The sequence below is a fragment of the Melozone crissalis genome, unplaced genomic scaffold (genome assembly GCF_028551555.1).
Source record: "Melozone crissalis strain CALT ecotype California unplaced genomic scaffold, PUWL_Pcris_2 ptg000018l_1, whole genome shotgun sequence".
Classification (NCBI taxonomy): domain Eukaryota; kingdom Metazoa; phylum Chordata; class Aves; order Passeriformes; family Passerellidae; genus Melozone; species Melozone crissalis.
Window position 1 is genome coordinate 34988637 of NW_026535796.1, and position 15170 is coordinate 35003806.

Sequence of the window (15170 nt, forward strand, 5' to 3'; positions counted from 1 at the left end):
TTCTAATCCCAAAAAGTTCCCTGGGGGGGTTGTGGCCTCCTGCCCAGGTGCCCCCGTGGCTGCCCACAGCTCAGCTGCTCCCCTCACTGCCTGCTCCAGAGGCAGCCCCAGGCAGGGCACGGGGATGCTGGTGGCCTCTCTGAGGGTGGAAGCAAGTGCCTGCGAGTGGCACTGTGTCCTCGGGAGCTCGGGCTGCTGGTCTGATTGCCCTTGGCTGCCCCTCTGCAGGAATGTGCCAGAGGTCTGTACCTTCTCGTGATTTATTGCTATGACCGTGCCTTGAATAAAATGACTTCACCCAGCTGCTGCCTGGCGTCGTCACCCCCATGCGTCTTTCCTGGCACTGGTTTAGGGGGAACCCTTGCCACTGGAGCCTTTTCCCACCTGTGGGCTGCTTTTGACCCTGCCTGGGACATCCTGCACATGCTTCAGTGGCAAGGAGACTGCTTGGACACATCCCCACCTCCAGACTGCCCACTATGATCCCCATAAAAACAAACCCCAACACGTGGGCAGAAGCAGCAAAGTTTCAAGAGTGGGAGGGCACCTCACTATGTCCCAGATAGAGTGGCACAGCCCTTGGCACCATCCCCCCATTGAGGGTGGGCGGGGACACTCATGTGCCTTTCTTGCCCACCTTCTGTCAGCAGTCACTCCATTGGCAGAGCTGGCTCAGAGCACCACCAAAGGTGCAGATGCTGCTTGAGGGTAGCACAAGGGTGGCCTGGAGCCCCTCTGGGACCACAGCAAGGGTCAGGGACAGGAGGAACCCATCCCATCTGAGGGTGGAGCAGGTGCTCCCAAGGCTGAACTACCCACCAGCAAGTCCCAGGGAAGGGGGTGAACACCATTTTGGAAGTCCTTCTCTAGATTTTGAGAGAACAGTGTTCTTTTCTGCCCTCCTCCCTCCCAAAATACGCACTATTTTTTACCTCAATTCCTAGTTGAATGATTTGCCTCTGGTTTCAGCAGGTCCCTCCTGCTGGCTCCTCCTCAGCTTCCCTGGAGTGAGCCCTGCCACTCTGGTTAATGGCACTGGGCAGGAGGCGTGGGGAGGGCTTCCCTTTGGGTGAACACCTGGGAAATGTAAAACCCATTGCATGCCCCTACAGAGACCCCCCACGGTTGGTAAGGAGAGGTAAACAGAGTTAACACAGGGCAGTGCTGTGCTGGGGAGCTGGGCAGGGGCTCTGGCTGGGAGCTGGGATGGCCCCTGGCTGCAGCTTCCCTGAGCCTCACACTGGGAAGCTCCCCAGGGCCAGCTGAGGGTGTCAGCCCTGTCACACTGCACTCTGCCTTGAACCCCGCTCACACCCCGCTCCCTGAGGGCAGCCTGCACCCAGAATCCCTGCAGCCAGGCCCAGCAATAGCCTGGAGTCTCTCACTGTGCCAGCTGCTGACAGGCAGTGACAGGACCGTCCCCACTGGGCAGCAGCCACAGCAAAGGGGAGTCTGTGGGAGCTTAGCAAACCTCCCTGCTGGCACAGGCAGCCAAAGATGGGAGTGCTGCTGGAGCCTGCCATGCTGGCCCTACCCTGCAGTGCCAGGTTTGGGCTCCCACCACCAGTCCTGAGAGCAAGAGTGGGAAAATTAACTTTATCAATGACCCAAAGGGGGAATTTCTTTAAATTCAGATCTCTGCTGCTCTCCATGCCCTTCACAGCCCATCACACATTGCCTTTTGGAACAATCCCATCCTAAATGGACAGCATGGCTCTCTCAGGATGTTTTTCCTTCTCTCCTGTGCCAGGGCTGGGATTTCCAGCCTTTGAAAGATGCTATTACAGACCCTGGCCTGGCTTCCCCACTCTAGGCACCATTCTTCCAGCATCAAGTGCCCAACTCTCACAGGGCTGGAAACCCTTCATGTCAAAGCTAGAACATGCTAGAAGACAGAACCTCCTGCATCCTCACCAGCTGCTCCCTGGGCAGGGCTGCTGGAATAACTGCAATCCAGTTATGGCAGGGTGGATGATGCTCCATGGAACCAGACAGGACTTCATTATGAAGTCCATGCTCTGCTGCTGCTGATGACCAGCACTGGGTGACCAATGGCAGGTGACCAGCAACAGGTGAGCCTGTGCTATGACAAAACAAAAAAAGCAGTATCTGAACAACAGAAAAGGGATTTTTAGGCTGATTGCTTAAAATTCTGATTCCCTTAGAGATTATCAGACTTGAAGGGTCTGAGCAATCAGTAGCAGGGTGTCTCTGTTAGCCCCTCCACTGCTCACTCGCTGAATTACCAGGCACAAAAGCTCCCAACATGCTTTTGCTGGTGGATGCCTTCTCATGTCAGTCAAGCTGCACTACACAAGTGCTCCCAGTGACCAATATCTCCAAAGCTAGAATCAACAAGAAACTCCCCTCTGTCATTCTTTTTTCCTGGTCTGCTTGGGGCTTTTATATTAAAATAAACACAAGGCATCAGAAAAGGCGAAGACTCACTGTTGTTTTTTAATAAACAGTACAGCTGGGTATAAGAGGCACACAAACCAGTTCTCTTGGGAGTTACATAAAATGTGGCACAGAAGAGCAGACATCAAGGAGCTGGGAAAGCTAGAAGGAGCAGGGATGGTTTGGGTAGTAACACCCACATCCCACCCATCACAGAGCTGCCTACTTGTCACATGGAGCCAGGAGGTGTCCCATGATGCTGAAGGCTGATGCCCCATAACAGGGTTGTAAAGAGGACATTCCCAAACCCTCGTGCCCCCTACAGTGCCATCAAAGCCCCAGCTCCTCCATCCCTCACTACTGGGTGCAAGAATGGGGAGAACTCCACCTGACTCAGCTGATGGAGAGAGTCATGGGCCAGGATGGACAGGACACCACCATACTGCAGGGCTGCAGGGGCAGAACATGGTACCATGGGGAGGACAAGGAACACTGTCTGTTTCACAGCACCTGTTAACTTTCCTCCAAACACACCTTGGGGGGGTTTTTGATGGTAGCCCATGGCACTGCACTAGAGACCCATCTTACAGGGCACCTCATCATCCTCTCCATGGCAGGGGCCTAGGAGACCTCAGTTACATTGAGCAGGCAGCTTTCTCCTGCCCCAGAGTGGAGGACATCTGAGAACAGGAGGAATGTGTCTTCAGAACAGGAGCATCTCAAACCTCAACACTGGGCTCCTCCTGCCCTGAAGAAGAAGCAGAAAAAAGGGTGCCTGTAACTGAATAATTGCTCCATGTCCTTGCCTGGGGCTAACAGTGGCCAGAAACATTGTTCTGCATATTCCACAGTGACTTCCCCATAAAGATGAACTCTTCCTCAAAGTGCTCAAGTTCAGCCCCTTCACAAAGCCTTCAGGTGCTGCCTCTCAGCAGTTTTCTGGGATTTCTTCTAGCAGATGCTGTCTCATTGCTGTGAGCGTGAGGAACTCTGCAGATGGGCACTGTGAGCAGCTGGGGAGCGCTCCAGATTCTGACAGCATCGGCACAAAGATTCCAGCTCTGCTTCCTCTGGCCAAGAGCCAGAATTTCTGAAAGCTGTTGCTATGACACCATTGCAACCTTCATTTTAAAGACATCTTTTCCTTGGATTTATTTTATTTTCCTAAACACAAAGCAGTAAACAGACATTGCTACTGCTGCTGTTGCTGCATTTCAGATGGCTCTAAGGTTAAACCAGCTGGCCAAATCAACACAAAGCCTTTCAGCTGGCAGCCCAACTCTGCCAAAAGTAGTCTCACCTTGGGATTAATGTGACACCATTGCCTGAAGCATTCCTAGGAAACCTACTGGGTTGTGGCCAACCTGACACAGGGAAAAGCCAGGGATCCCATCCAGGTCAGAGGCAAGGAAGAAAAAAGCACCAGGATCAACCATCTGGTAGGGATATATTGATGAAGGGAGAGGGGGAAAACTCTCTGCAAGGTTTGAGGACAGCCACACGGTGTGACCAGCCTTGCTCTCTTGCTGCCTTTTGACCTGGATGGAGCCAAATCTGTCACTGCCACAGATGAACCAGGTACAGCAGCACAGGAGGACTGAGCATGTCAGACCTGGCAGGTAAAGCACAGCAAATGGGATTTTGTGCAAACAAGCCCAAGAGGCCTGTGCCAGCTGTCACCTACCTGGGGTAGCAAGAGGAGGGAAGATGAGCAAGCTAAAACCCAGAGTAGGTACCTGGGTGTTGGCGTTCCTGAAGGAACTTGGGGCAGGGTGGCATACCTGTGCTGCGGCACTGCCAGGCTTTCTGCAGGGACATGCCCTGCCAGCCCTGAGCAAAGGCAGACACACGCTCGTGTTGAAGAAGGATGGAACCAGGTGAGAGCCCTGCAGCAGTGTGAGTGGCAGAGGCAGCCATGGGCTGGGGCACACAGCAAGACAGAGGTGGGGAGAGGCAGCGAGTGTGGTGTGAGACTCCCCGTGCTCAGGAGCACTGCATGGTCAGGGACAGGGATGGCTGGCAGGAACTAGTCCCCTTCTGGGAGGCTCTCCCAGCCACGTTGCATGGCTTTCACCACAGCACTGTAGAGTTTGCTCCAAGCTTCCTGCACCTCTGGGCTGAAGGCAGCACCAAGGCATTTCTCCAGCATGTACAGCAAGGACTCGCCGACAGTCTGCAAACCAAACAAGGAGGTGTCAAGCTCAGCACCAGAGGATGACATTCAGTGTCTTGTCTCACTTTGCCACCTTTTTTGACTTCTACAGTTGCAGGGCGCCTGCTCCTCTTCCACCAACAGTACCAGGCCCCTCCAGTCCCTGGCTCATCAGAGGGGGCCCAGAACCAGCCCATGCCATCCTCTTCCCTGCCCTATGCTGGCCCTCACCATGGATGAGTGTGGAGTGGAGGTCAGGGAACAAGGGCTGACACTGCGCATGTAACACCAGGGGAGAGGAGCACATCCCGTTTCTGTGGCTCCCAGGTGCCAGTAGCTGGCCCCATCCCTTGGCACAGCTGTGGAGCAGCAGAGCTGAGCAGTGCCCTGATGTCAGGAGAGTGGATCAGACTCCATGCTGGATGCTTAGGGCATGTCTCAGCGCCTCAGGCTTCTCCACAGGGCACTGCTCCTCACAGAGCTGGGAGCAGCCCCATGCAGGAGCACCCTCCCACTGAGGCAGGGCTGGCGGGCATCACTGCCCCAAACAAAAGCGACCCTACTGCCTCTGAAGAGAACACAAGCTAGCAATTGGAATGAGCCAGGTGTGGGTTAGAAAGCTTTTCTTCACCCCACCCTTTCCCACTGCATTTCTGTCCATGCTTGACAGCAGGAGAGGAGTGATCAGGGGTTTAATATGGAAGATGCTTGGGTGTTACTGGCATGGAGGAAGCAGGGGCTGAGGTGCAGCAACCCCATCCCAGTGCAGACACAGAGAGGTGAGGTTCATGCTCCCTTTTCCAGGTGGGGTGAGGTTTGCCCAGAGCATCAGATGCAAAGGATCCAGGGCAAAGGCTGAGCCTGCAGCCCTGTGGCACAGGAGAGACTGCAGTGTCCTAAACCATGGTGCTCTTCAAGCAGTGGAAATGCTTTGCTCCCATCTATCCTTTCTGCCTGGGCTTACTGGGCAAGGGCAGAAAACAAGGGGAGCTCAAAGGTTTCCTTCACTGGGGCAATGGTATACATTGGTATCAGCACCTTGGACAGGCTGCCCTGAGCCATCAGCTCTCTCCAGACAGCTGAAGCCAGAGGAAGGATGGGGCAGCTGAGGGCTGCAGGCAGGGGTGAGCAAACACAGCCACAGCGAGACAAGGGAGAACACCTCACCGAGAAAGACTCAACCTTCACACCAACTGCCTGGTGCTTCTTGCCAAGGTTGCAGAGATACTCTTCCAGGCAGGACAAGTTCTCCAGGTGGCTCACAGCAGCATCAATCACCAGCATCACCTAGCACAGGAGCAGAAAGGCAGAATGGCGTAACAGAAAGGTTCAGCTTCCCTCCCAGAGGAAACAAAGTGTCTGATCCTCTACTTCACCCTTGTCAGCCTGACCCCCTCCCAGGCCAGATGCCCTCTCAGCTTTTCTTTGCTCTGCTGTGATCCATGCGTCCCATCAGTGAGGCTGGCAGCAGCACACACCACATCCTTACATGGGACACCACCAGGGCTGCACAGCAAGCAGCACTGCTGACCACCCTGTCCCAGAGGGGATAAACAGCCACACAGCAGAGCAGTTGCAGGTTAAGACCTAATGCTGGTGCAGTCATTAGAACTACCATGACCCCAGGACAATTGCATGGGAACCCCAGAAGCTGCCAGGACCAGAGTTTCCAATTAGAAGTTGCCAAAATGGTGCAGTTGTGAATAAGGCCACTTCAGTTCTAAGATCGGTCAAGCTACTTTGAAGAGATGGGATGGGGAGTACAGCCAGGTCGCTTGACCTGGTGTGGTAAAACACATACCATAGTCTCCCAGGAGCATTAAGAGTCAAATGGAAACAGGACAGAAAAGATTTAATGAAAGATGAAGGGAACAGACACAACAAATTAGAAGAAGAGATTAAAGCCAGGGCATGGTTATCTTGGCAAAGCCAAGAGGTGATAGAATTGTGCACTGTAATTTCAACAGGCCATTCATCTCCAACAAGAGCAAGAAACTATTTCAGCTCAAGGCAATAATCTTAACGTTGCCAATAAAGAGAGGCTGGAAAATAACAAAAAGATTGCAGCTATCAGAGAAGCTCAGTCCTGAAACAGCCTCTTAACAAGGAATAAAGACAGGCAAGCAAAGCACCAAAGTGGTTTAAAGATGGAGCCAGGCAGTTTATGAAGGCATCTGCAAGCCAAGGCTGTGCTTTGTCCCAGTGTGGCTTCTCCTCAGGGCTCAGCAAAGGGTCTGTGCTGCAGCAGGTGTGCTGTGCATGCAAGAGCCTCTCCCCAGCACTGCTCCTTTCTGTGTTTGGGAGGAGGGGAATGTGCCCTGCAGCACCCCCCCAGAGGCTCTCTGAGAGGGGCTGTGGGCCTGCTGGCCCTGCAGCTGCACCAGCAGCCCCTCCACAGCAGCAGGCCCAGGGTGGCCTGGCCCACTGCCCAGGTCTGTGCCAGCTCCTGCTCAGCGTGGGGTGAGCAGGGAGCTTCACTCCTCATCTGGACACAGGTGAGCTCCCCGAGGCACCTCCACAGTAGCAGAAGGATTCTTTCAGCTTTCACAGGAAGCAATCCACTCTCAGATGAGGGCATGGTGCCTCTTAGCCACCATGACCTGCATTCTCATTCCCTCCCCACTGTTGTAGGGCACTTTGTCCTGGCCTTCTGCTAGCATGAGTAACCCCTGCAGTTACCATCTCAGGAGGAGACTTCCATGTGGTCAGACACACCACAGTCCCAAATCATTGCCTAAGGGTTTCATCCTCCGTGGAGGCTGTGCTCCAGCCATGCCACAGCCCCTCTCTCACCTTCCTGATGTGATCCAGGAACTCAGGGGCAGAGAGGCACTCCTGAGGGCTGGCAAACTGCTTGTAGTTGTACTGGAAAAGGGGCAGCAGGTCAGGATCCAAGTCAAACAGCCTGCAAGAGAAAGAAAGAACACCCCATCTTCTTACTTCCTCGGCTTTATTTGAAGTGCCACTCACCCCATCAGCAGCACACCCACAGCCTACTTCTGCCTCTCTTCCCACCTACTGATCCATCTCCATCTGTAAAAGGACCAAAAGTTCTGAAAAGTTTTAGTTGGGGCAATCCAGACTGCCTATAGACAAAAACCTTTCTGTTTCTCTAGCCCATAACCCCAGCTCTCAGACACGTATTTATGGCACTTGAGAACTGGCACCCAACCCTCTGCAGTGTCTTCCAGCCTGGCTCTGATCCTCAAAGAGTTGGCTGTTATCTCAACTATTCCCATTCCCACTTTCTGATGCTCTTGAACCCAAAAGCTGCCAAATCGGGGAAGCTCCAGCAGCCATCTGGACCAAGGGGGGAATGTACAAACTCAGCTGATGCCCCACTGCCCAGCACCATCACCAGCTCCCATTTCCTCTCCCCCTGCCCCATCTCCCTTGCCAGGGTGCATCAGGCACAAAAGGGACTCATTAGCAGCCACCCAGGTAGATACAACTGGCCACCAGTAATTCAGGCACATCTGTCTTCTCCTTATCCTGCACATAAAACTACTGCACCCCTCTCCCCCACATTCTTGTCACTGCTCTAGTCCTGCTCTGGGAGATTTGGATCCCTCTCGCTCCGAAAGCTGCTCATCAACTTTCCAGTTGTCCTTTTTAAACGACTTTTCATTGATTTTTCCTTTTTTCTCTTCACATAATTAGTACATCAATCTGCTGGGGAGAGGCAAGAAGCTGGGTATCAGCCATTCCATCCGGCACACCATTTCCTCTGCCCTGAGACTGAATCCCTCCCTGGCGGCCGGGTCCGTTCCTGGGGCCGCACGGCCCTTCCCTGGTTCGCAGCGCCTCGGAGAGCAGGAGCGGCGGTGTCAGGGCGGGGGATCAGCGGCAGGAGCGCACAGAACCCGCCCGCCGCCTCTCTCGCTCTCCGTCTCGGCTGCCAAAGTTCTCCGTGGCGAGGGACGGGCACGGCAGGGCAGCAGCGCGGAGCGGGGCCCCCGGTTCCTGCCCCACCCGCTCCCCACGGCACCTGCGGCTCCCCGCGGGAGGGGAGAGGGGACAGGGGACAGGGGCCGGGAGCGGGCCGGAGCCGTGCCGAGCGCAGGGAAGCGTTTCTCCCGAGGAGCGGAGCCCGTCCATCCCTCCCGCACGGGTCGGCGCGGCCGGGGCCGGGCGCGGGGGGCGCATCGCGCCGCTCACCTGCTGAAGAGGACGAGGCCGTGCTGCTCGGGGCTGCCGCTCAGCCGCCGCCAGCTCTCCCGGATCAGCGCTCGCTGCCCGCCCGACAGCGGCATCCCGCTCTCCATGGCGGGCCGGGGGCGCTGCCCCTGCCCCGAGGCGAGGCGCTGGCTCCGCGGGCGGAGGGGCCGGAGAGCCGCGGCCGCCCTCGCTCGCTCCGCCGGGAGCGGCAGCGCTGCCCCCGCGCCCCCGCCACGGCCGCAGCCGCGCTCCGCCCGCCGGCACCGCCGAGCCCGCTCCAGCCGCGCCGCCCCGCCGGGAAGGGAGAGCTCACCTCTCACCGAGTGCTTCTCACTCGGGACAAGGAAGGAAGGACGGATGGATGGAATAAAAGAGAAATTCGAAATGCCCGAACTTCCCTATCCCGGGCCCGCGGGGCAGAGCAGAAAGTTCAGCTGGTTCACGGCTGACATTTTCCGTCGTCCTGCTTTTATAAGTGAAGCAGCAGGGCAGAGCCGTACCAGCGAGGAGACCACCGGGACCTGGCCACGTTCACTCACCACCAGCACAGCTCCCTCTGAGTGAAACCTTGCCTGGGAGGGCCCCAGCGATGCTCCACAGCATCCTTTTGCTTTTGGCCACTTCCACTGAGACCCTGGATGCCACACAGCCACTTGCTGTCTCCACAGGCAGATGCAGTCTAGACACTGCAAGGTACGTGTCTAATTTAAGGCTAATTATGCCAGCTGAAGCAGGCAAGTTGTTAATAACGGATGAGAAGACGTGACATCTTTGTCAAATGTGTTCAGGATGCACAGACTCTCTTTGCTGTTCAGACACTGCTTAATTTGGCCGCAGGATTTACGCAGAAGAGAGGAAACAAAGCAAGAAATGGCAAATGAGGTCCCAAGCAGCACAAGGGAAGTCAGGAAAGTTAAGGTTTCAGAAGGAGACAGCAATACAGAAGTGCAACTATTACTGAAACCATCACAGTCTGCACCAAAATGACAATTGTGCTGATCTTATTACAAGTTCTGCTTCTGTACATCAGACTTATTTCTGGTAATCAGGAGAAAAGACAGAAACTTCCGACCCATTCCAGAGGCACATTGACTAAGTGTAGGCAGAAAGGAGGCTCTTCTTGTGGGAGAATTGAGAACATTCCCTGGGAGGAGACAAGTTCAAAGGCTCAATGTTATGTTTTCAGCCCCAGCTTGTCTCCCAGGGGCCTTTCTCCTACAGAGCTGGAGTGACAGCACCGACTGCAGTGACAGCAGGAAGCCACCTGAGATGGTTCTGCAAGTGCCAGGATAAATTACCTTTTTCTCAGGATTTTGAGACCTCACATTCTCAGCACAGACCAGACAAGATGCTGTGCAAGAAAAGCTCCACATGTGTTAAAGGAAGCTAAAGAATCCTGTCCTAAAATTGGGCACTTGAGTCAGAACTGATGGGACTGAGGAGTCCGCTAAAACAGCCTCTTGGCTGTGTGGTTTCAAAGGGCATCTTCCCACCGGGGGCTGATAATAAATCACTGCCGTGATAGCCGCTGAAGCGGCAAGGAGCCCGAGAGGGCAGCTGGGAGCTGCAGGGTTAACCCGAGCAGGGCGGAGAGCAGCCCGGCAGCGACACCGCGAACATTCACCTTCAGCTGTCCTGCGGCTGCGGGAGCGAACCGGCAACGAGCACCAAGTGTCATCCTTGGTCCTCTGGGCAAGGTACTCTGACATCCCAGCCGCTTGTCACAGGCACGGAGCTCCACAGAGCCTGGCTGGACGGTTCAGCCCGGCCCTACTAACAGTGAAGGTAGAACAGACAGGCAGTGGCGTGGGGCCAGCGGGCTGGAAAGGAGCATGGAGAGTCATCCCAGGCCACAGGGTGCTGAGGAGCAGAGCTGAAGCACATATGTGCAGTCACAGCAGCAAGCAAGGCTGATTACTTGCCTAAGAACATTTTGAATACATTGGAGCTGGCTGATAGTGAAGGAGGAGAAACTCCACAAAAGCAAGTTGTAGTTAAGAGTGATCAGTTCCTGAAGATTTTTTGGGATGTGAGACACTTTTGCTCCCATCCATATAAGGCACCATATCAGCTACCCTATCCCAGGGCAAGAACAAAGTACAGGTTCAGCCATTGTTTCTGATAGAAAAGGTGTCTCAGACAATAGCAGTGAAGCTGGGATGGCAAAAGAAAATGGTGGCTCTTGTCCAAAATGATGTCCCTGCACCTTCCCTCTGTTCTGCAGGTAGCAGCAGAACACTCATAGGCAAGGCACAAGTGTCAGAACAGATCAGATATAGGGGCAGCAATGAGAGGGCTGAGACTGATATGCCTTCCTTCCGTGGGAAACAGGAGTGCCTCAGCTGATGAAAGGGGCAATGGTCTGGCCATATCCCCACCCAGCTGTTGGTACCCAGACTGGTACCCAAACCCCACACAGGTATGACGCACAGTAGAGTCCAAGAACTCTTCCCTGCCCACCAGCAACAGCTCCTTCTGGGCAGGATACATTCAGGAGCAGTTTCCTCATCTCCCCTGACCATCTGAACAGTGAATCCACCCCTTTGCTGCCTTCTGGCACTGATTCCTCCCCACTCTCCTAAAAAACCCAGTATTTATTCCCCTGTGACAGTATAGGTCCTCCAGCACAGGAAGAAGGAGCTGCAAGGAGGGACTTGAGAAGGGAGACGGGGAGAGCTCAGGGATAAGAAATGTTCAAAGCACCACTCAAAGGATTGAAAGGACCAAGGGTTTGGGACAGACAGTGCTCTTGCCTGTGTGCAAAGCAGCTTCTCCCTTGCAGTTATGTGGCTGTCAGAGCTCCTCCTGCTGTCACAGCACCAAGGTGCTGAGAGCACAGGTCTAGAGAGGATTTCAAATTCAAGGAAGCAAACAAGAAAACCTCTCTTCTTATTCCAAATGTTTTGTGAGCCTTCAAGCATGAGAATCTCAGCAAGAGGTTGAGCACTGCAATGCTCTGAAGTCTGAGGGTTTCCTGTGATGGTTCCCAGCTCCCTTGGCTCCATGTACCTAACCTGCAGTTCAGCTCTTTTCTGAGCTCCTCTTGGATTCCTGCAAGACTGTCCCTGGACCTCTCAGGAGTGAAGAACAACCAGGTCAGCAGCACAGACTGCTCCATCTGTAGGCCACTTGAAGAAAGGGGAGGGAGGTTTTTGGAGAAATTCACTGAGATGCAAAGAGAATGATAATGCTCTTTCGTGCTCTGGGAGAACACAAATTTATCATATTTTTAGTTTGCACTGGGTTTCATTATTGTAATCTACATCCACTTCGAGTTACAGTACCAACACTCTTAACCTCCTTGCCAAGTGTCAGCTTTACTTGCTCAGTGCCTCGGTTTACCCACATGGAAAGAAAGTTGCCCAATCTCATAAAACAGAGTGAGAGAACTAGAAGTAAGCTCACATAGTGAGCACAGTCCCCAGCCCAGCACTCAGGGTTCACAGCCCCTGAAGAACAACCCTTCCTGCCCAGGGAGGTCCTGTGTGCCTGGCCCAGGGATGACTGCTCTGCCTGTGCTGCTGTGGCACCATCAGTTCTCATCCCAGCTGCTGCACTAACAAACCCATATCTCCTTTTGAACTCTTGCTCATTTCCAATTCTGCATCTGTGAGTGTTCATAAATAATGACACTCTGATCTATCTGCCTCAGGCTCCCCGCTCACTTAGGATACAGACTCCTGGGCTTGGCTAATTCCCTTTGTTTCCCCTTTTCCCCAGTCTCAAAGCCAGATTATGACAAGTTCTCTTTTTCACAGACTCCCATCACCTCCCATCCCATCCTCAGGTGGGAGCAAAAATCATGCAAGGTTCCCAGAATTCTTCTCAAGCAACCCCTCAGGCCATGGTGCAGCACAGCTCAGTAGCAAAGCCAGTCACAAAATATGATTGCATAACAAGAATCAAAAGTGATGCAGGAGGTGATAGTCTTGTCCATAACATTATTTAGATGAGCTGCAGAGCTTGCTTGCTGTCACCATGCCTGTGGAGAGAACAGAGCAGCACTACCACCCTCAGCGGTGGGGATCTGGGCTAAGAGGAGGGGGACAGGCAGAGGGGGATTTAACAGTAGAATAAAATGAAAACTTCTTTTGAATAAAATTTGCTAGACATCCTCAGCTTTATCCTGAATATCCTGTGGCCAGCTAGGGAATATTTGTACAGACAGGTGAAAACAGTCATAGGATGACCAGACACAAAGTGGAGACAAAAGTCAAAGGGCAACACACAGAGCTGTTGGACCAAGTCTGGCACTTGTAGATGCTCAGACCTTAGCCCAGATGTTATTTACCTTGGGCTCCCTAGCACAGTGATAACCCAACACCAACATGCTTCTTCCAAGAAGCAACCTCTGCCTTTTGTAAGGCACTCTGCCAAAGTGAGTTCAAAGAGTTCAAGACCATGTCAGTCTTCACACACAAGCTGAATTTGGTCATAAGACATGGCTATGCAGCTGTGTGCACCCCAAGCTGGTGGGATGCAAGCAAAAAGCTCTCTAGCCTCATTAGCTCAACATGGTGCTCTAGCTAATGTGCCTGGCAACTTGGCAAGCATTGTGTTAGCACAGTTACCTGGCTTCTGTCCTACCTGGGATGATGCACATGGTCTTGGATTTTCCTCCAATTGTCCTTATGCATCTGGACTGGCTCATCCTTCAGCTGCTGAAACATTATGGCAAAAGCTTGTAAAAGAGTGCTTTATTCATTGTGGAGTCTCCTCTGTAGTTTCCGCCCTGGGCTTCTTGTTTCAGAAGCACTGCTGGTCTCTCAAGCGGTCATCGATCGTCTTCTCTCTGATCTCAACTCTCTTTGTTCTCTCCCTCCTTGCAGTTTTAATTGACACTATTGATTAGGCCATCTCTGATAAATGTTTGACCTACAGCAGTTGTCTCCAGGAATAGCATCTTGGATATGATCTATTAAAACAAAGATTGTGTATTTCACTGCATCCATTACTTCATGTCAGGGCTGTGCCAGCATTCCCACATTTCAGCTTTGCACTCAGCCATCTGGCCTCAAAGCAAACCCCCTGTATTATTCCTTCTAGATGTGGGACACTTCTGGCTTGAGACCTTCTCCTCATCTAAGCCATTAAAGCTTTGGGGCTTTGTCAAAAATAATTCTCCTGTTCAGTGAGGAATTTTTCACCTGCAAACTGCACTGCTAGGTTCACCACTAAACCATGTCCCCAGGTGTCACATCTATGTGGTTTTTGTACACTTTAAGGTATTGTAATTCCACCACTTCCCTGGGAAGGCTGTTCCAATGCCTGGCCACCTTCTGAATGAAGAATTTTTTCCTCATATTCAATCTAAACCTGTCCTGATACAACTTGAGCCATTTCCTCTCATCCTGTCACTTGTGACTTGAGAGGAAACTGATCCCCACCTTGCTGCAGCCTCCTTTCAGGTACTTGTAGGGAGAGAGAAGGTCCTCCTCCATAGGTCCTTCTCCAGGCTACACATCCCCAGCTCTGTCAGCTGCTTCTCATCAGAGCTGTGCTCCAGATCCTTTACCAGCTCTGTTGCCCTTCTCTGGACACGCTCCAGTACCTCAATGTCTTTCTTGCAGTGAGGGATCCCAAAAGTGAACACAGGATTTGAGGTGTGAGTGCTGAGAAGGGGACAATCATTGTTTTGGTCCTGCTTGGCCACACTGTTTCTGATGCATGTCAAGAATGTACCACCTTAATGCATGTTCACATTCTCAACTGATGCTCCCCCCTTCTCAGCTGCTTTCATTCTCCACCTTGTAATGGAACAGTTATTGTCCCTAAAGCACTGCAAGGCACCAGCACACTGCCAGGGTGTGACTCAGCTGATCCAACACAGATGCTTTCATAAGGACACATAATCTAAACTCCCATTCTGGTCAATGGAGAAACCCAGGTAATTAAGAACCAGCTCATCCTAAAATACATGGCGAAAAAAATAGGTCAGGTGAATGAAGCCTTAAGACTACCTTTTGTCAGCTGCATGACAACAAGATGACAGGCTTTGGATGCAATATAAAGCAATGACTGCAAGAAGGATAAAAATGGAAAAGCAATTTACAACAATTATAATGCTTGTCAGACTTACACCCATTCTATAAAGCACAAACTTTCTACTTCCAGAGCATGCACTACATGGCCCAGAGCACAGTCAGTGGTGGTGTATTAGAAAACAACTCCAAAGTGTACAACCACAACCCTCAGATGTAAACCAGGCAGCAGTGGTAGGTGTAGCAAAGATGAAATCCATATGATTTCAGCATATGGACCTCAAGAGACTGATGTTGGAAGACATGGTATGGATTGGGAAACCTCATAGTTAACCAAAGAAAATGAAAAGGAGGTCATGAGAGATTGAGGGCCAAAGGAAGCAACTTGTATGGGAAGTTTCTATTTGGTTAGAAAATAGAAGATTAAGAAACAGCTTGAAGACAGAGCACAAAATCTATATTAAAACAGCAGGTCATAAAAA

The 15170-nt window shown here is 52.5% G+C and overlaps 1 protein-coding gene across 3 annotated transcripts; it reads right to left on the bottom strand.

Annotated features, from left to right (window-relative positions):
• Positions 1–2432: 2432 nt before the first annotated feature.
• NGB (neuroglobin) lies at positions 2433–14876 on the bottom strand. Of its 3 annotated transcripts, XM_054275633.1 has the most exons (5): positions 14668–14876; positions 13295–13622; positions 7343–7454; positions 5717–5836; positions 2433–4570 (listed from the first exon to the last, which is right to left on the bottom strand). In XM_054275633.1, exons 2-5 carry the CDS (start codon positions 13375–13377, stop codon positions 4424–4426), a joined length of 462 nt encoding a protein of 153 aa, XP_054131608.1. In that variant the 5' UTR covers positions 13378–13622; positions 14668–14876; the 3' UTR covers positions 2433–4423. The 3 variants fall into 3 exon arrangements, with proteins under 3 accessions (XP_054131608.1, XP_054131607.1, XP_054131606.1); XM_054275632.1 differs by lacking the exon at positions 14668–14876 and having other exon boundaries at positions 13295–13972; XM_054275631.1 differs by lacking the exons at positions 13295–13622; positions 14668–14876 and adding an exon at positions 8708–8814.
• Between the last annotated feature and the right edge of the window lie 294 nt (positions 14877–15170).